At 38.9% G+C, this 23,144-nt stretch overlaps 1 protein-coding gene across 1 annotated transcript in view; it reads right to left on the bottom strand.

Annotated features, from left to right (window-relative positions):
• Positions 1–23,144, bottom strand: part of DKK2 (dickkopf WNT signaling pathway inhibitor 2) — a 45,378-nt gene that overhangs the window by 4,080 nt on the left and 18,154 nt on the right. The window contains exons 2-3 of the mRNA XM_062636681.1: positions 1,196–1,346; positions 398–547 (exon numbers count right to left, since the gene is read on the bottom strand). Coding sequence (XP_062492665.1) covers positions 398–547; positions 1,196–1,346 — 301 coding nt within the window. The remainder of the gene's footprint in view (positions 1–397; positions 548–1,195; positions 1,347–23,144) is intronic.

The following is a 23,144-nucleotide window of genomic DNA, read 5'->3' as shown; positions in this document are numbered from 1 at the left end:
GATATAAATTAGGAAGATTCAATGGGGTAATTAATGGGACATGCCATGAGGCTTAATAAGGAGAAATTCATCTACAGGATTGTAAGCAGAATTACAAGTGCTTAATTACATGACTGCTAATATAGGAGGATGTGCGCAATTTTGCACAACTGAAAACATTTTTTGGCCACCTCTGACTTTGTGTCAATGAAAAAGAAAGCAGATGCTATTTCAAACACAGGAACTGTTGGTTGATCTTACATCACTTTTTGAGTCATATTGTGAATTCTCATGATAGACATCCTCTCCCTGTGAAATTATGGCCTATTTCTGGTTTGCATTTCTGTATCTTAACAGCAACATGATTCATAACACAAAGGAACAAACTAAACACAGTTTACAGCAAATGTGACCTTACCTTTTATGTGTGACAGCTTGGAGCGTGGCCTTCCTAGGTTTTGCCATCCCAAATCCTTGCTAGCATAATGACCATTCTTCTTATTGCGTGGCCCTTCTAGAGCAGGGATGTGAGGGGTAAGGATGCTTTCAGTTACTGGTATGCAAATACCTGCAATGAAAACAGTCAGTCAAGGATTTGAACAAGAGGAAAAGCTACAGACACGTATACATAGACTATGATCAGGACCAGGACCATGAAAGTGCTGGGGCTTGGCCTTAGTGACAACCCGGATATAACGATTCCTCTGTCGCTGACCCCCAGAACCCAACTTCACCACAGCTCTGCATCACTCACTGCCAGACAGTCTCGCTGTCACTCTGGCTTTATGGTCTGAACACAGGAAGAATTATTCTCTCTCCGGTCTCCAGGGAAGGGATGGGAATATAAACAGTATGGTTGTAACCACTCCCAGGGAGAATAGATCGATGACTGATTAAGTCTCTTTTGCTTGGGTTCTGCACAGTCTTCTAGCGAATCAAACCATATTGAATGAAGTGCTGTGATTTCAGTCAGCAGCAGCATTTTTGAGCTTCCCCATCCCAAAACAGGAAAAGGTCCGGTAGTACACAAGTCTTAAATATATAAATATTAGTAAACTAAATGGAATAGAACAAAAAAGAAAATAAAGTTTTCTAGGTTTAGAAAAAAGAAGCTCAGTCACCCAGGAAAAAAATACTGTTGCTCGGAACACTCAGAGAAACAGATGCTATCAAAATGCTGATTTTAAGGAGGAAAACAAAGAAATGCCTGTTGTACCATTGTTGCAGCGGTTCCCAGGGCAGCACATGCCATCTCTGTGGCAACGCTTCTTCTTCCTCCGGCACATCATGCATGCAGAAGTTGCTTGATGAGGACTGTGACAGTATCTCCCAACTTCGCATTCCTTATCATTGGTACAAGGATAGGCCTGGTGGGTAAAATAAAGGTTTACAATGAAGCACTCCTTTGAACAAGGCATGTATGCAGCCTATTTAAAAACAAAACAACCAAAAAAAAGCATCAAAACCCCAAACAAAGAAACCAATGGTTGGGATACCATTCACTGGGGCCAGGGGATGCAGGTTGCAATGCTTCACTGCAGCCATATAGCGGTCTTTAAGCTCATGCTGCTAGTGAAGATGTATCTGGTTAAAGAATCAGGGAAATAGAACCAGTTCCCTCTTGGTTTCATCTTTTCTTGCCTCAAATATATGTTGGCATCATATTTTTGTGGGTTCAGGCCTCTGTTTCATAGGCAAGAGCTTAGATCTCCAAAGTGAAGTATAAGCAGAGTCAGAAAACTCCTCTCAGTGAGTAAAAACCCTGAAACACCCCTCCAGTATGCAACAATTTAAACTCTGAGAAGGTATTTTCCTCTGATAGTTGTCAAGCATACTGATGGATAACAGGTTCTCTGTTCTCATTGTGAGCATCTACACCACATTGGTACAAGGTCCTTTGTAATTACACCAGTCCCCACTGACTTACACCTGTTGGACTCCTTGGAAGTGAACAAACATTACTGGTCAGCATTTCACTTAGATAACCTTTACGTCATTTATGGGCTTAGTATACTCGTTAAACTTGTCACCTGCTAAACAACACCCTATGGTATGCAGCATGAAATATATTATAAACTGTCTTGCACATATAATTCCCTATAAGCAAAGGCACACATACAATTCTCTTACATTCATCAAAACCAGCATTACCTTACATGAAAACTGACTCTTAAAAAAAGGGTGTGAAAGCACTGTATTGTCCCATAAAGAAAGAAAAGTTTATTCCTACAAAAGGAAAAGACGTGATGCTTTATGGAGACAAAACAACACACTGCCACATTCCAGGATAGTTTCCACTGACTCCCACACAGCTATAACTATGCTCTCTGTCTGCATCTAATTTTACTGCCTATTAAATTAATCATAGATCTTTTTCATTCCTCAAAATTATACTTGAGGAATTTGTTTAGATAAAAAGATGAGAATAAATTTGGGCACTTTCTGGAAAATCATGTTTATACTTCCTCAACTAATTTTCTCTGTCATTTTAAAATGAAAAGTATTGCTTTTACTGTTTTCAAAGTGACTCTTGCAATTATTTACCGCAAACAAAATGCTCAATGGATTAATTTTCCATGCAGGCTGATTAGGTTTCTAATAACATTTTAAATCAGGGCTTGATTATATTGTTCTCAGAAAAGACAAAGTTGGAGGCCATTGAGAATTTGCTCTGAAAATTGTTCTTTTAGATAGAGTACTTCTTGTTTCTCTATCTTTCTGCTGTTCTTTTGAGATTCAAAGAAACAAGTGGTCTTATGAAAAAACCACAAGCAAGTTTCTCTAGTCCATTAGTGAGAGGCAGAATCATGCCATTTCCCATGTGATTTCATTAGTTTTCTTTGTCAAAATTTACTTTACAGTACCAAAGCTGCTGGCTGGGTATTTCTCCCAAGTGCTGCTGCCCACTACTTCTGCCCTCTGAATATACATCTTTGAAGAATAAGTTCAGAGTGCAGCTGTCTGGAGTAACCTGATGTGTGTGCAAGTTTTTCTCCCTTAAGAATAAACATTTCCTCTTGAGTTCATCCTCGGGAGGATGAGCATCAAAGAAGGCCAGATCTTTTAGCTAGGAGCAGCAATAAGAGAAAAATGCAAGCACTCACCCGTTTGCTACTCTTAAGGTATAAATGGACTCTACTGATTTCAGCAAGGCAGAACAAAAGGGCTCTCCCCTCAATCTCATCACTACTTTCCCTCATTTTTCCAGAAAGAAATCATGAACACAGACTTAGAATTTATAATACAGTTACCTTAAAAGTAAGGCTTCCCTATCTTGGAGGAGAACTTACTAAACTAAGGATCTTCCAATGCAGAAAAGCAATTTTATACAGACCTGTGCATGGTTATACTGAGTTTAGAAAATACTAACACTGCTAGCTGGGGGAAATATAAATAAAAAACAGATGGACTAGCTAAAACCTGGAGATGAAGGCATTTTAGACCCTTGTCTGTCATCAGGTCCTTCATAACCGCATCTTTTTTCCAATATGGGCATGTGGTATACACCTGCATCTTGTCAGCAAGAAGCCTACTTGCAGTTTTCTTCTGGTTCCTAAAATAGCTTTTAAAAAAATAAATAATTAAAAAAACACACACACACAAAAAACACCCACCAAAAAAAAAACAAACCCCAAACAAAAAACCAAACAAAAAACCAACTAAATAGTTGCCTGACCCTGAATGGTGCTTATGAATACTCTCACATACCATATCTAGAGGCTGGTTTACTTTTAGCTAGTAGGCTGAGTGCCCGGGAAACGATATTTATAATATGCATCTAACTCTCAGCTCTGTCTCAGAATGGTAAAGGTAACAGAAGTCTATTTTGATGTTAAAAATTACCAAGGGAAGTGCTGTAACTCTGCCTTTAGTGCCACTCTAAAGTCCCATCCTAAAGAAAGATGAACTTTTGAAATTAAAAAGCCAAAACATTGACCTACCTAAGGCAAATTACAGCAGTACATCAAAAATAATTTTGTGTTACATGTAGCTCAGCTAACAACTGGCAAGTCTATTCAAAACCCCAAAAGACCAGCTGCCAGCCAGCTATATGAAAAACCCTCTTGCAAATGCCTGATACCATCAACTGCCTTGATCTTTCTTCCAAAACCACCATCCATTTGATAGCCTAGCTATCAATCACAGGGAACTTGAAACAAAAATGACCACATAGCCTTGTGTCTGTCTCCTAGTCACTACACATTTACTGAAATAACTCCTGCTCCCAGCAAAATAATTTCTGTCACTGCACTGCATTCAGTATTAAACCACAAAAATAAAAATAATATAGTGTGTACTTAGCCTTGGATAACAGGGGGGTAAATGTGTTCATAACTATCTCGTTGGCAGTAGCTGAGACAATCTAGGCATAAATAAGTATATATATTTTTAAAATACAGGGTAAAGAAAACTTACTTGTAAAAACATACATGCAAACAACTGTCTATGTGTGAGTCAAGTGCAGTCAAAATCTCCTGCACCCCAATGCCTTACAGTGTCTTACATTTAGAGAATCGCAGAGAACATTTCCTATATACAATGCAAAGACACAGATCAGTCCCAGATGGAACAGGAAAAAGCAAGCTGTAAACCAGCTCCACTTCCCCAACAATGATAACTAATTCTACAAGACACATCATCCCTTCACATTCTTTAGCTATACATATCATTTTCTGGTTGTAAATCTCTATCCACTAAACGCAGCTTTGATATCATGGGAAACCAGATGAAACTGAGATAAAATATGTAGCACTCCCTGAAGCTGCATTTAAACAATCTTATTTAATTTTTCTTTGCCCAGATTACAGGCAATCAAGTCACCCATAGCGTGACATAAATTAGATTCGCCTGTGATAATGAGTCATATTTTCAGAATGTGTTGTCTGATTAAGAGCATTGTTTGCTGAGATGTTCTTTCCTCAGTCATTCCAATTATTTCTGTATCCTTGTATAAAATATACTGTTGAATGTGTGTCCAAAAATGTGCAGCAAAGATCTACTGGGGGTTTTCTGCAGAGTTGAAGGGTTCAGGCTAGATATTTAAATGGGTGCTGCTTATTCTGTGCCAAGATGTCTCCTACATCAGTCCACCAACCTTTGCCAGCCATGTCATAGCAACACGTAAGTGTTAAACTTTTCTTTTTGAGAGAGAGAATATTGCATCTACATTCCTATCCTTCCAGAATTTCTGTTCAAAAAGGTTTCTGCCAAAGTGGATGACTGACAGAAGAACTAGAGAAAAATCATGCATATGAAGGAGGAGAAAAGTTAGGCATTTTTACAGCTAAAGAAGTCCATCCAGGTTATTGAGGCTCCTCTTTTTGCATTAACTTCACAGTGAGGCTGAGGAAGGGACTATCTAACTTCTGTGATTAAGTGGCTAGCACCATTCCCTTGATTTCAGGAGTGTGCAGGAGTGAGGTTTATTCTACCTTTGCCTTGCACTTTTGGCACAAGAAATCTAACTTAGCACCTTTTCTCACTTCAATGAGGTTTTCTTTATATTTGTTCTGGAGTCATTTGCTACACCGCATATTTTATATGCTCATCCTGAACCACAGAGTTTCACTGCAAGCTGAAGCAATACTAAGTGGTAGGACCGTTGCGCTATGGAGTCAGTCAGTCTGAGTCTTTCTGTCTGGTGCTATAAAACGTAATGGAGAAGCACTGTGGGGGGACAGTAAGACAGACACTATAATGTGCTGAAGTGTGAGTGAGTAGACTGATGGCAGACACACTTTATTGAGCTTTGGGAGATAATGGCTTGAATTTCAGTATGGCCTTCAGCAAATTTTTGAAGACAATATTCCCGGCTAGTGTCTTAGTCACCAGGCTCTCATTTGCTCATATTATGATGTGTCATTTGTCTTTATGCTGAACCTACTCCACTCGGTACTAGCTAACTATGTCAGAGAAAGGCAGGAAGAGTCACTGGCATTTTTACCTAGGCTGTCATCACTTATCCAACACAAGCAGTCCTAGACACTGCTGGCTTCAGACCCACCTTCAATGCTGAGAAGACCTCTTCCTAAACAAGTGATTTGGTGGACAGATATCAGTAGTGAGTCCCCAGAAGTAGTTTACTTATTTTTATTTAAACACATCATAAAGTCCAAGTGAGGAGTTTGGTCTGGCAGCAGATCGTGGCTACTCGCAGAAGAACAGCATGGAGGTTATTCATTACCTTTTCACTGTGTTTTGTGACCTGTACTCCAAAAGAGAACTAAGGTTGTATGTACCACATAAATGACAATATCACTGCAGTTACTGTACTGGACACCCAGCTAGCTTCTGTCTCATACAATCATCCCCTGATGGTACTGGGGGCTGACCTGAAGAACAGGAGAAAAGTCACAGCCAGTTGTACAGCCACAAAGCAATCCTTTACCACTGTCTCTCACCTTGCAGAGGCAGTAGCTATTGCAAAGGTGAAACAAGTGGCTCAAAACACATACATTAATCCAGGAACGGTCTTGCTTCCTGGCTACCAGTGTGTTAGAAATAAAATTTAAATTACTGCTCACAGTCTTGTACATACAGAATCCCTAGTTATTAATAACTTATGCAAATACCTGTGCCACTAGGTTATGCTATCACATCCAGAAAAAATATCTTTCTCTACCGTCAAAAGACTTCTCTTTTATATCACACCTACATGATCTTTTATATTCACACCACACTTGTGAGACACCTTACCACAAATGAATTGGTACTGCAACTGTATTTATTACTCACTTGTTACTTAAGCAAAATAGTTATTCTGCTTCAAGTAATTATTCTTTTATAAATTTTAACATAATGACTGTAAAGGAGATGGAAGCTTACCTCTCCATAGCCAGGTGCTAACTAGATGATCAAAGCTGGCCTGAACAATAGGCAAGAGGACAGAGTTTCCACTGTCCACATAAGATAGGAACAGCAGAGCTTGTTTGCCCTTTAGTCTAGGGACTTTGCATGTTGCTTAATATTCCACAGCCATCAGGCATGATGAAGCAACCAACTGGCCCACTCATGGTGAGAACCTCTCCTTTCTGTCCTGCTTTGGACAGGACGGAACTGTCTTTCTGAGCAAGGACTCAGTCCCCATAGAGCAAACATATGAAATAGCCACAGGGGTGCCAGGTCTGCTTTTGCTTTTCTCTCTCTCTGAAGAATTAGTTAATCCAAAGTAAAAGCATGCCAATAAAATAGGAAATGGAAACATATGCTTTAACCAAATAGCCTGCTGTCGAGACTAATTACAACAAACACAAGTCATTCTTTGGCTCCTCATTTGGGCCCAATTCTGTGCTGGGATCTCAAATCTGTTTTGGCTTTTATCATATCAACATTGGTGGGACAATTGCGTGCAACACGTGACCTGTAGAGATAGATGAATATATCGCATGTGGGATTTGTCCCACTTGCCTCTTTGGAGATAAAATGAAAATCCTCTCTATGGAAGTCAAGGAGAAGACCTAACACCACCTCAAAGGATACAAATCTTTGTAACAGTGGAAATAAGAGCTCTTCATTCAGAATCACAATAAATGCGATAAAGCAAAACCCAGAGGGGAAATGAAAGGTTTTTAACAAATGAACAAGCAAACCAAACTCTCAACAATTTGTGGTTGTCTTTCATTCTGTGAGGCAATCAAGCTACTTTCTAATAGCTTTTAAAGTGTGTTCAGACAAATCCATATCTAACTGACAAACTTCAGCCTAGCTTTCTGCAGGTACACTGAGTTGTGGATTGGAAATTACTGTCCTTTACTACTATTTTGTTTTTAATCCCAAATGAGAAAAGAGTTTATCAGCAGCCATCTGGAGCAATGCAGTTTTCCCACAGCACTGCTGATGTTGCTTTTTTCTATTCTTAGCTCAACACAAGCATGGATGATAGCAAGGGATCTCACTGTGCACAAGCAGAAAGCCATGGTTAATTTATCCCAGGGAGGAAATCATGCTGTGCTCTCAGACAGCTCCAGACATGGATCCTGTCTCAGACTGATCTCACCAGAAACTCTCAACTCTCAGTGACTGCTGTGGCACAGACCATTCCTGAAAGCAAAACTCACAGTAGTTGCAATGAAACAGATTTACTCCCTTCAGTTGCAATAACAAGTTTAACCATTCAATTTTTCTCACTGAACCTCCTCCTTCTTAAAATAATACATCTCTGACCCACTTCTTTGTCAGACCCAGAGAGAAAAGCACCATCTCCTGCCTCTAGATTAAGCACATTTACTTTCTTCTAGCAATAACTTCTCTTTAACTATTCAACTTCAAACAGTTCTGTTCATGAGGTCTGATTCACAGAGTGCTACATCACAGATACAAATACTGCAGCCTCCAAAGATCATTCTTTCAAACTGTGTGGCTAATGGCCCCAGAAGCCTGCATTATTAATACAATAAATATCTGTATTTCAAAGTAATACTCAATCCACTGCTAGACCACCAGGGGATGAGCATTTCTAACACATGCAGTAGTTCAGCTCTCATGATTTGCTACAGCCAAAAAACCCCCAGATCTTAACAACCAAAAAACAAGCTTCATTGAGGTCCCTCTGAACCAACAAGGTGACAGGACTCATGTGGGTCCTGACTCTGCCTTTCCTTGTCCTAGCAAAAATGCCGTGGAGAAGAACTTCCTGTCGTTCAAGCAGTAGGCAGTTGAGCCGAGAGCTGTGCTTATCGGGAGCACATAACTGCACCTGGCAGAGACAGACACCTTAAACACAGGAGCTGTGTTGCCCTGTTGTGCCAGCCAGCATGGTGCCTCTTCAGAGCAGACAGAAAACTTCCAAAGACTTTTCCTGTATGAAATCTCACTCACACTGTGACCCTATGTGATCTCCTGATACATGTGGTACGTTTCAATGAGCATTTTAGGTCTGGAGCAGAACCTCTTATTCAATAGCTTAGAATTCAATCCCTTTTCTTACAGAGCTACCTGTATTTTGTATCCTACTGGGGGTGGTAGTGTCTATTTAAAGCTGACCTTGGTTTTCAGGAAGGCATAGAGAAGATAATCTGAAAGACTGCAAATGATCAGTTAAGTTCTTGGATAGACAGTATTATCTGAACAAGATTTGCCTTAATTTAGTGCATTTTACATGCATTATGGAAGTATAAATTCAAAGGTTGAAGGCACTTAAAGAAATTCACTTCACAAGTTAATTCAACTTAATTCACCTTCAATTCTTCATCTAGGTAAAAACCTGAAATGAATTATATTTCCAAATGACTTTAAGGACAGCATACTATGCCCAAAATATGCACAGATACATGTTGTTTATACCAGAGAATAACATAAAACTACCACCAGGGCACAGCATATACACTGTAGTCTCCAAGACAACATATCTATCGGTCTTCCTGTTCTATCACACCTTTAAGGCAAACTATTAACCTTACGTCCATCTTGGTGTCACTCTGCTGAATCCTGCCGTTTCAAAGGAAGGATACTGTTTCCTACCCCACACACAGTGTGCATACATAAGCGCTGAAGTTTTCCTCCCTGCCTTTATCACGACCATAGGATTACATGGCAGCGCTTCCTTCTCAACATTTGGAAAGACCATGAGCCTCCTATGCTGCTTGATTATGAAGGAGACTTCCTGCTCCATAGAAATGGTACCTCACAGAATACGTGATTAAAGAAGGTTCAAAAGTTTGGGGGTCAGTTTGAACCCAAACTTTATTGAGTTTGTCTCAATGTGTATGATTCATATTGTCTAGTGAGCTACTAGCAGCAGCATTAAAGCAGAGATTATCAAAACAATGTTAGGTAATCTTTAAAGTCAACAACTAAATCAATATAACAGGAAGCCTCTAGGTCTTCATTTTACATCATTTTCAAATGCATCACCAATGACTGCTCAAAGAATAAAGGTTTGTTTACATGCACTTTGTTCTGTGTCCAGCCTTTTCAGCAGACTTTTATCTCTGCCTTTTCCCCACCCCCTTTCTGATGGTTTTGCTTTTTAGTTTTGTCTCTAATTAGCTATTTATCATCTGTTCCAGAGTGAGGTTCTTCTGGCTTTTTGATCAACATGCTTACTGCGATGGATGAACAGTGGGTTGCCAAAACCGGTTTTCCCTCTGGATCTATTAACTCTAGAAGTATGGTGGTTTTATTAATCAAAGAATACTATCCAGATGGAAACAGCTAGCAGATCCTATGGCTCACAAAACACCAAGCATTAAACCATCGGTAGATACTCAGATATTGTAGTTGAGAGTAGAATAACACTGCTGGGAACTGGCAGTATGTTACTGTTTAACACCTGGGTCTGAACATCCCCACATCATGACTCGCTTTCAAGGTGGAGCTTTTATTGGGAGCCATCTCTGGAGGCGTGTATTCACAGCAAAAAAAAAAATGAGATGACAGCTTTACCTTCTGTAATGTAGCTACTAAGGAAGTAAACTTCCTTTGCTTTTAAATGTTCACAAAATCTAGAAAAGGCAAGGGGGAAAACCTTGTCTTATTGAAGTCAGTGCAAAAACTCCGTTTGTCTGCTACAGTGCCTGGAGAGAGAGTGCTCCCAGGTTATAAACATTTGTGCAGCATCTGCAGTCCTTATCTTGGAAATGATTCTTAGGTATTTCTTACAGAATACACTTTGTATTGCAGAATACAAAGTATTTAAGACACCAGTTTTCAAAGTGCAGTTTCTCTGGCCCTCATATTTAAAAGGACAGCCTTGTAAACATGAGTTTGAGTCAGCTGGAGGGACAGCCAGATGCCGTATGTCTGAGAAGGATGAACCGCAGTCTCCACCTCAGCAGACTGCTGACTGCAATCTAACATTGTTACTGAATGTCAGCATTATTGTTCGCCTCCCTGGTGGTCATTTATGTGAGAACACCTGGCTCATATGCCTCTTTCAATCCCCAGTTCTTTCTCTATGCGTCAGAAACCACCACTGTCATCTGATATTCAAAACTCCTTCCCTGTTTTCCTGCTCTACTTCTGCAACACTATGGCTGTGACTGCTCCATTGCAAGGGGAAGTGAGGGACCAAGTCTTTTAAACACTGAAGCACCTACAGAGAATTGAAATCAGACATCAGAAATCAGCCAGCCGAGCTTTAATATCAGAGCAAACAAATGCCAGGGCACCTGCACCAGCTCTCACTCTCACACACCACAATTTATAGAAGTTCATGTATTTTAAGGACAGGGAGAAATGGGGCCAGGAGGAGGAAATTATTAAAAAAAAAAAGAAATAAAAAAGGGGTGTATGTATGTGTGATATTTATTCAGTTCATTGGTCTGCATGAGACTGAGAAACAGGTCGAGTCAATAATGCAACTTGGGGCTTTCCCCTTCATAACAGGAAGAATTACAATATGAGAGTGTGGCTCCTCTTCCTGGCTCATTCTAGAGACAGTTATGCTTGTATGAGGAGCCAGCAGCGCTCATGCAGTGGGGCTACCTGCAAAAGAGCAGCTGTCCCGGGAAAGTGCTTGGTCACAGGCCCCTGAGGGCACAAGCAACCTCTGTGAAGTGGTTAGACTCATACCGTTGTTCAGCAGACTCCTTGGTAAGGGTATAAGGAAAAACTATAATACTAGGCTATTGAGGCAAATTATCACACTTTACACAGAGGAGGCTAAAGATGGCAGAAAAGGAAAGGATCGTAACAGCATCATTAAAAAAATAATTGTACTCTTATTATACAATTAAGTTAGATTTGTGGGGAAATCTACCAACTTCAGCCTGCGGTTAATAACGTAGCAATCAAAGTTTCAACACTGGTTATCCTTTTTTCACTTTCCTTTTAAAATGCTCCTGGTTAATTTTGCACAAACAAGCAAACAGGAACAACACAGCAAGGCAAGAATAACTTGTGAGTAAAACCAGATGAACACTAACATATTTACATAGTGTAATGACTTCACTATTAATTCAAACAAACCCAGGCCCCAATTCTCAGAAGAGAGAGCTCAGCACATGCAGTCCAGGAGGCAAGAACAGGGTGGCTTCAGACTGCTTTTGTGTCTGCAGCCCCTGAGTAGTAGGAACTGCTCTTAGTTTCACTCTGCGATAGTCACCGAGGGACTATGTTTCATTCCAGACGCTGTGCTCTGACTACACCCTCTTCTGTATCTTATGGGGCCCTTTCCATTTTCAAGCAAGACTTCCTTCAGCACTAGGGACCATAACACAGAGGAGACTGGACAATAGGATTTCAAAAAATATCTAATTCATAGAAAAAAAAAAAATAATGTCCTATAAATGAGAGGAAAAAAGAGGAAAAAAATCCAGACTCAGGTCCACTACCTACAGGGAGCTGTTCATTCCCAATAAAGGTACCTTCCAGAGGAAAAAAAAAAAAAAAACAGGAAAAAAAAAAACAAAAACCAGGAATAATCCCATGCAATTTCTGAATCAAGCCAAAACGGACATTCTCTTATTCTAGTTGTTGGCAGCACACAATTACCTAAGATTCTGGCATTTAACACTGAATTAACTATAAATCTGTTCTCCACCCTCAAAATAAGCTGTTCTGCAGCTGAGACTAGTATTTATCCTCTTCCCTGCTACGTTTTATTGCATCTACTGAACTTATGTTTTCAAGCACTCTCTTCTTGTCTGAAAATAATATTCTTTATGTGGAGTTACGGAATCTCTTCTTTGTTCCTCGATGTCTTGGATGTTGATCAACAAAAAGTCATTAAAAAGTTTAATCCTCTATGCTTGGCACTACATCAGACTGAGAGCAGTTCTTTGTAACAGCCTTTGGAATAAATATCCATTAAGGATTTTTTTTTCCTTATACTGGTCACCCACACTTTATAGTGGGTGGCCCTTTCGTTTATACCATTACTGTATTTCCACTTCTAAAGCTAAGCCAGATGCAGCAACCTGATACTACTTTTTAGTTCACGCAACTTTATTGTAATGAAAACTTCCGTGTGTATCTGATACTTGTTAGGACAGCCAAAGAAACAGGAACCATGGTAATATTGCACCACCTTCTTGACAACTTTTCTTCTGCATGATTTGGATTCTCCAGGGTACTGCATGCTTCGTTAGCAAGCATTTTTCACATTTAGATGCCCCAGAGTGCAAACAGAGTCAACCCATGTCTGAACTTCTCTTATTGGCATTATTTGCATTATAACCATGCCCAGAGGCAGTGTCTAAGTGCTATGCTTTCTTATAGTTCTACATGATCAGTTCTTTAACTGCTAGACAGTCTACATAAGCAAGACCAAACAAGGGCAGAAAAGATTTTCTAAGGGTTTTGGTTGGTTGGGGTTTTTTGTTTGTTTGTTTTTTTAAACAGATGGACCCGAGATAGTTGAGATTAAATGGCTTGACTATGCCAGGGCCACATAAGAAGTCCACAGTACGCAAGTGATCTTTCATCAATCCTCATCCATTTAACTGTATGATTCTTTCCTTTTTCTCAACTTGTACCATTTTGTTCAGATATGCTAGAGTCTTTAACAGCTATCTCCTTTATCAAGGATACAGACATAAATCAAGATGGCCACATTTACCAGCCAAGCATGAAATACCATAGTCTTACTTTTCAGTGATACCCATGGAAGCATATGTTACATAAATAGCTTGATTGCCTAAAGCATTGTGAAATTACTCAGATTATTTAATAACTGCCAAACATTTCTTAGAACATGGATATACGCAGAGCTCTCCTCAAACTCCATGTTGAAACTGACCATCCCTATGTGATTATGGCAAAGGAAGATTTCCTTCCTTATGTCTTTGCTAGAGTGTTTGCTGGAAGATATAAAGGAGCAGATGTAATTCAGTGTTTTCCCTGTACTTTACATGCCACTCCAAAAAAAAAGATAAAAATAATTTAATTAGGCAAATGGAAATATTTATAACTAAGTCTTGGGTAGTTCAACTTGCAGCAGTGGAATTAATCAAATGCCTGATGTTAATTGTATGTTTATGCTTGTCATTTGTAACAGTTTACTGTACACAAAGCATGATTCACCTCTCAAACAGATTATTTTCCTAGTTACATCATAAGGAGGCAGAAAAGCAGACTAGACTGACATGAAAGTACTTTGTCACAGAAAAGTAATGAAGTAACATTAGGTGGCTTTCCTCAGTCATGAGAAGGGTATTGTATTTCCCAAGTCAATCAACTCTGTTTCATTCTTCTGTTCTTCTGGTTCTCCAGGAGACAGGAGTGTACGGAATACTTTCACACTTAAAATAACTGAGGCAATACATTTCCACAGCAAGGTGCCCTTTGCACTGTCTTTAGCACTGTGGTCTGATGAACACTCAAGCTCAAGGATTTCTCTTCACCTGCGCTGAACCATCAGTTGCATTAGTGGTAGTTACACACCTACTCTGCTGAAAGTGCTGCAAAATCCACTAGGAAGCTCTTTGCATATCCAAGTGTCTAAATTCACCTGAGTGTTTGCATATTCTGTGAAAACACATGGAAAAAAAGTGAGAAAGGCACCCTTTCTCACAGACCACTCAGTTCCAAAATAGGCACAATTCCCATTGGCCTCAGAAGTTTCTCTCAAGTATGAAAATTGGTCCATAAAATAACAAAGTATCACTGATAAAAAATTAGAGTGCATTTTCTGTGAAACCCATTCAAAGGATCGTATGGGACTGGTACTTTGCCTAAGAAGAGGATGCCTCCAAACTGAGGCACTGGGACGCAGTCTCACAGCTACTTGCTGTATCATTAATTCAGGAATTTAGCTTCCTGGGAGTCATGCAAAATCATCACCAGAGGGACTAAACATCAGGGTTTGCCATAATTTCCTAACCCAATCTCTTGCTGGCCTTCCTGCACACATAAGAAAGGAAGGGAGGAGAGAGTACAAGACCTCTGTAGTTCTTTGCTGCTACAACTTTGCATTTTGATCCCTGTCCAGATGAATATGAATAGAAATGTTCCTCTCTGGAAATACTGAAATGCCATTTTCATTCCTAATCCTTTTCCCTGGTATCAGTAGGACAGAAGCCATCAGCTTCTCTGCAGCCTGCTTTAGAGGTGCCCACATGCCCAGTGTGGATGAAAGGGCTAAAGGAAGGAGGAATGACTCCCTCCACTCTCAATGCCTGCAAGGGGAGGAAGAGCTGCTACAGAGTCCCAGTTCCCTGCTGTGGGAAGCTGCTGCTGTGAACACTCCCATAAAGCCCTCTCTGAAGCCTGGGCTCTCTGAGGCCATGATAGAGTTAGGCTGTCAAAAAATTAACTTTTATTTTTTTTGTACATAGGTATGGTGCATAGCAAACACTGGCTTTATTCCTGAAAACTCTTACTTTGTCACTTTGATGCACTGTTCTGGTTTTAATTAACATTTAAATGTGACAGTTCAGGACTTGGCCCAAAGGCAAGACAGTGCCCTGCCTTAGAGGGTTAACAATTAGGATATATATTGTAGAGAGGTAAGCTTTTTCACTAAAGGAAGAACATGCATTTCCATCAGTATAATTAAAATAATCAGTCAAAATTCTTAGTGCGAGGTTGTCAGGCTATCTTGAGCAGCAACAACAGGGTATATGAAATAGTACTTAGCTTAAGTTTTAGGTAGCATGTAGTGTACTTAAAAAGATTTAGTCTAAGTACCTTTTTTCAGGTTTGTTCAATAGAAAAGATTTTTTTTCCCCTCAGTTAAACCAATGCAATCAGCTGAAGCCTAAAGGTTGAATGTGTAAAAGAGCATTGGGATCACCGATATCAGTATAAACACTGAGAGAAGTCCCAGTAAGCCGTATCATACAAGTACTGCTCATCAGCTAGGCCTCTGTATACTTCATACGATTAATAATATTACTTGAATATGTAAATACAACATTGCTACTTTGAAATTTTTCTAGAACATTCTAAAAGAACATAATCACTCTGCTCCAAAACATCCCTCTCCAAATCTTTTGTCATTTTTCATCATGTGTTAACAAGATTTACATTGACCATGAGATCTGGAAAAATAAAGTAAGAAGCACATGCTAATGCAGTTAGTCCGTTTTTCTTCAAAGAGAGGACAAGGTGGGTCTAACACATACACCTCTGCAATCACTGACCTCACCATTTCTCTACTGCATTTTTAAATGCTCATTATAAAACTCAGTGAAGGGAAATTGAAGGCACTGACAAATAGCATTAGGAGCAGCTCACCAATCTGTCACACCAGGAAAAATCCATCTGTTTGTAGAGTGATGGCCAGTAGGGAGTGCGTGCTAGGAGCAAAATACAAATGCCTGGATCCTCCCCAGCACCTCTTCCAGCTGTTTATACAAACCCTTGCCGACCTTCTTTTCTCATTTCTTTCCAGTGTCAGCTTCTTTTTACTCATGGCTAAGCCACAGTTGTTTACCATAGACCAAAAAATTCAATTATCTTACAGACTTCAAGTCAAAGTACATCTGGTTTGGAAATGAGAGTCTGTCTTAGGCCCGCCTTTCATGTAAATACACACACCCACCTAAATGGAGGAACGCCTGCATGTTACAGATTTGCTGAGGAACGTGCAGTAGTACCCTTATCATTCCTATCGGGTATAACTCAAGAAAAAATTCTGAAAGTTCAAAAGGAAAGCAACAAACTGTTGTTTTAATGAGACTCCATTAGGCAGAACTCTATTCATGAATCTTACGGATCACTGTTTTCATTAGCAAACTACATGAGTAACAGCAAAGCTATTTGTACAGCGCTCATTGCTTGGGTTCAGGCTCCTGCTCTGCCAGAGTGCTGTCTTTAAGATGTTCAATCCAGCACTGCTGTTGTCTCCTCTGTAAGAAGAACTAAAAAACTGACACAAATGAAGGGAAATTTTATGGCTGGCCAACAAAGGATCTTTCTCAGCCAAAATCAGGACAAAGGTTTTCATTTATTTAGGAAATTAAAAGGCTGAAAAGGCATGATCTTGCAATCTCTCCCTAATGTGAGTAGTCCTCGCCGTGATACATAATCCCACGGTTTCACTAGGCTTCACAGTAGATTTTTCTCATTAAAGACTAAGCACATGAGTAAAGATTTGAAGAGCAGGTCATCAATACTTTACTTGCATAAAAATATTATGAAATGCAAATTATACATTAGCTGGAGGCATTTGCTTTGAGTTATTTTAGACCAACTTGGCCAAGCTCTTAAAAAGAGGCATGCAAACAGTCTGGCTTGTTCACAGAAAAGCTAAGACTGTGTATCAATTTTTCTGAAATACTACCTCCACTCACCTACAGATGTACAGAGTAATGTCATGGTCTGACAATATCCTCAAAAATCCATTTTGTACATCTGAAATTAAATTCTTTTGAAATTTAAATAATCTTGTTTTGTAGACAAACCAAGACTATAAATATTTAAGTCATTAGACATATTTGCAAATCTAAAAATATGTTAAAAACCATTACTGCATTCAGAAAATAGCAGCTGTAGAGTACTCCATAAATCTACTTTTTCTGCTTCCTCTAAACAAAAGCTGTTCCAGTTTCAGAGTTAAGACTCCAGTTCACTACTGCAGAACAAACACATCTGAGAGAATAAACCAGACTGCTTTTTGATCCTGAGCCTTTCTCCAGTGGTAATTACAGCTAAGGCATTGCTTACATTTAGGCTGCTACATACAGCCACCAAACTACTCTAGAAAACAACCTAAGTACTTATGAAGTGTCCAGTACACACATGGCCCCATCAATTCTCATGAGATTAATGATTAAAGGTTTTGCACTAAATGAGGGAATACAGGAGCTCTATGCTTTGCACATCAGGCTGCCTGTAGCAAAACAGAGAAGGCCTGCAGGTTTGCAGTGAAACCCCAGCTGAGAAGGGTGATGGTTCTCTACTATTACCAGCTCTAACTTCAGTGCATGGTGAAGGTCTGCAGGTCCCTGCTGGATGTCTTCCAATGGATCACACAGGATATCTGGACTTGAAATATTCTAATTTTTGAGATCCTACCTAAGTTTTGTCCCCAGAAGACAGGGAGGGCCTAAAGTGACTGGCAAACTTTCACCATTGCTTGGAAGGAATTAAAACTTTCCTTGTATCCCAGCAGGGTGCATGCCACCAAGGTTGCTCTGCAGCTGCCCTTGAGCAAGATGCCAAGACGGAAGACGCCAGGCAAGGGGCTTGCACTGGCAGCTGGCATCTCCTGATCACGCACAGAGAAAAAACACTGCTAATAACACATCATCTCTCCAAACTTGCAAAGCTGTGGATAAAGTACCACGACCCTTCATTTCCTGCTTGTCAATTAACTGGAATTCATTTTTAAAATTCAGGAACTAACACACTTCAGAAAACAAATGTTATTTCAAAAAACCCACCTCTTTTTACCAAAGAGTTTGCAAGAAAAGTACTACTGAAAAGGCACCTAACAGTATGATGTGGACTCTCAGTGGGGAATCACCAAGAAGCAGAAGTGACGAAAAACTTTCCTTAAGAAAAAAGTATCTGCCTTTTTATAGTAGCTTTGGGAATAATTTATTAGGAAAAGGAAAAAAAAAAACCAAGAAGTGATAAGAAGTAGATATGGGTACCATTTAGAGACTGGTCTGAATCTGTAACCAGGGCTGGTTACTACCATGAGCCAGGCTATCACAGGTTCTATATGAATACTACCATGTTCAAGATTTCAAAGGAGGGAGACAAAGCTTTCATGCTTGAAAAAATGTACTGCTTACTTATACCACATGCATGTGCAAAAAACAATGCATTGATGATTTCAGTTTCAAAATTCCTTCACTTTTCTAGATGTGTCAAACGAATATATAGCAGAGATATAACATGGGACCATGCTGGTGTATAGCAGATGATAACAGAACACAACAAACTACATAATTTGCAAGTATTATTATGACAACATCCTACACATGCTTACACTTTTTTCTGCTGAGAGGCAGCAAAGGAACCTCAGTTAGAGACAAGACCTGCATTGTTCTGAGCTAAGTAGAAATAGGAATTTCAATGTAAATGCCAGAAGGGTTCAAATCTAGCCCTGTAGTGGATTTACAAAGAGCTGAATGAGGTCCAAAGTCTTTTAGGATATGTCAACAAATCAAATTGAAAACACAGCTATTCCAACAAGGAATCTGTATGTACTTACATATTGCATATTGGTATACCTGCCATGTAAGAACTGGGTTTAGTTAACATAGTTAGGAAACTCTTCATTTAAATTTTATTTGTTTTTCCCTTTTGAAAACTGCTTACTATTTTCTTTTTTTCTTTTACGGGCCACCAAATTACATGTGACCAAATGTACCTATTTAGGAAAATGGGTTCCATTAGTATGTAATCTTATACTTGCATTGTTTTCTTCTGAAGGAAAATAATGGAGAACAGGTGGTGATGCTTAGCATCAGGCTCCTGTTTCTAGAATTACAATCTACTGGGAGCCACCAGCAATCTCTGAAAGCTGTCATAAGTGCTCAGGAACTAGTATGATCCAGAGCACACTCAATACATTAAAGCGTCTTTTTGAAAATTTAAGTAGGTGTGACAGGAGAAAACTGGCTGAATGGCACAGGGATTCTAACGTGTCCCTGCAAAGGGTCGTGATTTCCTTCTGCATCCCACAATAAATAACTCAAGCTGGCCTCCATTTCCACAGCAGAAATTAGACATTTAAAAAATTCAAATAGGTACCATATGCGCTATAAACCTTTCTGGTTTAGCGTTCAAATGCAGCCGCATTCTCGTTGTTGGAAAATATGGGATTTAAATTCTCCTAGAAGAACTTTAAAAAGCTGTTCCTTTACACTTCTTTATTCTTTTCTCAGTGCTGCAAAAAACAGCAGGGCCAATAAATATCTCCCTGATGTAGTTTGAAAACCTACTGATGTCATGCGTGTTGAGTTTTACACCGTGAGTAAACCCAGTCACACCACCAAATGGATATTTCTTTGTTTTGTCAAATGGATATTTCTTTGTTTTGCCAATCCCATCCTTACCTTACCAAGTAGGAAGCTGTTTAGAAAGAATTCTATACAACTAACAGTTGTGTTTCCCCATGTGTTCTCATGATTAACGTGAGGCAGAAACAATGCTAGCTAACAGATCTATACAAGCAAACGAGCATTATAGCCATGTTTTGAAATCTGGCTCTGAAGTTGAGGACTTTGACAAAGACAACACATATTTCCATGGCAATTTCAAATGACATACAGTTTTCCAAAACCAGACATGGAAGTCTGGCTGATATCCCTAACTACTGTTCTGTGTCAGATATGCCAAGATATACACTTACATGAGGAAATAGGTAATGTAAGTTTGTTTTGTGGCATTGCAGTCTGGGAAAAGCTTGAATTAAAAGAAGGTAAAGTTATTTACAAGGGCAGATTTTCTGTTGGAAATTGGCAGTGTCAAGTTGCACCAAGTAGTTGAATTGCACTTTACATTCCAGATTTCTTGCATATCTATCCAAGATTAATGTTACATTTATTATTAGTGTGTTTACTTCTTTTAGGTGATCTTACTCAAAGTCAAAGCAGTCCCTGCAATTTAAAATCAGTTGACACTAGGCTAACTTTAACAGGCTTTGGGGCAGAGTATATGTATTCTAACCACCTTCAGTCTCACCTGTGTTAGCTTTCCTCTAAAATAAGAGGCAGTATGATAAGCTGCAATTCTATAGACATCATTTTCTTATTCAACACTGCTCAGGAAATTCTTCTGCTGCTTCTAGTTTTTATCAAAGTCCTAATGTGGAGAGAATGTCCTGTTCTCCAACAAGCCCTGTGTTAAGTGTGTCTTCACTTGAAGGAAATCCTGTGGCTACCACAGGCGAAAATTAAAAGGTGCCCATTGTTTTAAAGATACTACAGAAGGAAATCCACCTTACAGAAGCAATACAAGCCCAGCCCACAAAACTGGGAGAGATGGCAACAGACAAGTGTTATGGGAAAGAGGATGGCAAATACATTTTCTTCTTCGCATTGTACTAACAACAGTTTTTCTCTTTAAACTTCATTTTCCAAGGTGAAAAACATAACTGTAACAGTCTTTTTTTTTAACCTAAGAAACACTAATTTTGCTCTACAAAACCACTTGGTCTTTATCAGTCTTCCCATCCAAAATCAGGTTGTTGAAATAAGGGATTATATTAAATTATCCTATCAGATCCACATAGAATCAGCTGCTTCTCAATTTCTGTAATACAATAAATATTTCCACCCACTTATCACTCCTGTTAACCTGGATCCAGATAAATAATTGTATTCTCTCTAGTGTGTGCATCACCAGCAAACTTCTTGACCAAAAGGCAATTTCAGAATTACTATTACTGGTGATGAGCAAACCAGAAAAAGGGCACAGCCTGATCCCAGGAAAGATTTAATTTCCAGATAAAATCATCTTCGTCCTGTTTGTGAACTGGCTAAATTTAAATATTGGAGAACAATACAAATGGAAGTGCATTTTGCCATTTTTAAAGAAATCTGTTTCACAATACTTTTATTTTACTTCCAAACTTCAAACTTATCTTCAAAAACCATTTAGAAAAGGAAATTTGCTGTGTTTTGATGAGGCAGAAACACTGAATAATGAAATCTAATGAATAACGAATTGTGAATATTTCAGTTCTGAAAATACCTAATATGTAGAAATCTGTTTGTTGGGTGTTTGGGTTCTTTTTTTCCCTAACAAGAACTGAAATTCTGTGTCTTTATCAAAATTTCTCAAGAAAAAGTTCTTTTATGTTATTTTTGCTTTTCCTCGTTCTAGAAATTGCAAAAGCAATTCTAATAATATCAGAGTAAAAAACAGAAAATATGTTATAACCTGCCTGCTTAATCCACACACCATAGATAGCCTTAGTATATATGCATATACATGCAGATATTATATGTCAGATATAATGTGAAACATAATGTACAGGTCCAAATTAGGATAAACTATTGCAATGGGAAAGACATTCTCCTTACGATACCATCCCTAAAATTATGTCCTTGGATAAAATTCTCGAAGGGTTTTAAAAATAGAAATGCTTTTGTTACCTTCTGAAAATCTTTTTTCCACACCCTAACTCATCACTTGCTAAGTCGATAGCAGTGCAAATTCACCTTAACCTGGAGCACAAAGATTGGACATAGCTGTCACAAATACCAGTAGTTTATTGCTGAAATTTCCTTTCAACTCAGAGGGCTTGCACAGGTGGAAAAAAATAAAATCAGAGCAATTCAGGGAGAATAGGATTTTCCAAGTTTTAATAGCTCACAGTGACTTCTCTTTACAGAGAAAGAACTGTGGATTTTAAATTCATATGAATGACTGAAGAAGCAGCAGAGTTATAACACTGCTTTTATTATAACTGCCCATTGTATTCCTACAACACTTCTTTCCATCCTCAATAAATTCTACTACTAAAGTTAGCTTCATGGAAGAAGTGAATTCTTTTCCTCATGAAAGGGGAATATAAAGGCAATAATGAGGAATTTAGCTAAGGAACAACAGTGTGAGAACAAAAGATAAACGGGGAACTGAATGCTTGGTTTCCCCAAAAGTCTCAATTTCATTGCCTTACAGACAGAATAGTTTTACCATCTTTCTTCAAAAAACAGGAATCTTCATTTTTAAAAGGGTTTTTTACCAGATGAATCTGTCCTGAATTGTATCATTCTGAACTAGTTGGTAGATGGTACATATAAATGAATTGCATATTATTCATGAGGGAGAGTGTTCATGGCACTGTGATTTCAACAGTTCTCTGATAAAAAAGCCTGTTTACTTTTTGCCCAGATTGCACTTCTCCATAAGCAAAACATTAGTATCTTGTGGCTGCACACTTTACAGACAAACTACTTTGCCCTGCATTTGACACAGTTGTTCACCCTTCTCAGTTTGTAAAATCTGGATCCAATTTTCAAATGAAAGGTCACTTTGCTGAACATTTATTTTCCTGTGGAATTACTTTACCAATGTTTGGTGAATAGGCTCTTTTCAACCTTGGGGGTTATTTATTTAGATTTTATTCTCTTCAAAATGTTGGTGGAAAACATTTGCCTTCTGGAGGGGCACCACATGCTTCTGATCTGTAGATTGACTGACTTCTACTGTCTAAAAAGCAAGTCAGCAAGCAGAAATACAGACAGGAGGTTAAATGACCATTAAGTATCTAAACGAACTGGGAATTACAACCCCAGTTTCAAAAGTTTGTCAGATGAATTAAGTTCCAATCTAAGTCAGAGTCCTGGGAACTTAGATTTCTATACACTGAAGAGTTTTCT

Source organism: Pezoporus occidentalis, unplaced genomic scaffold (assembly GCF_034315485.1).
Source record: "Pezoporus occidentalis ecotype Australia unplaced genomic scaffold, CSIRO_AGI_Poc_V1 ctg49, whole genome shotgun sequence".
In the NCBI taxonomy this organism is placed as follows: Eukaryota; Metazoa; Chordata; class Aves; order Psittaciformes; family Psittacidae; genus Pezoporus; species Pezoporus occidentalis.
The sequence above is the reverse complement of the archived record's forward strand: the minus strand, read 5'-3'. Positions and strand labels throughout refer to the sequence as shown.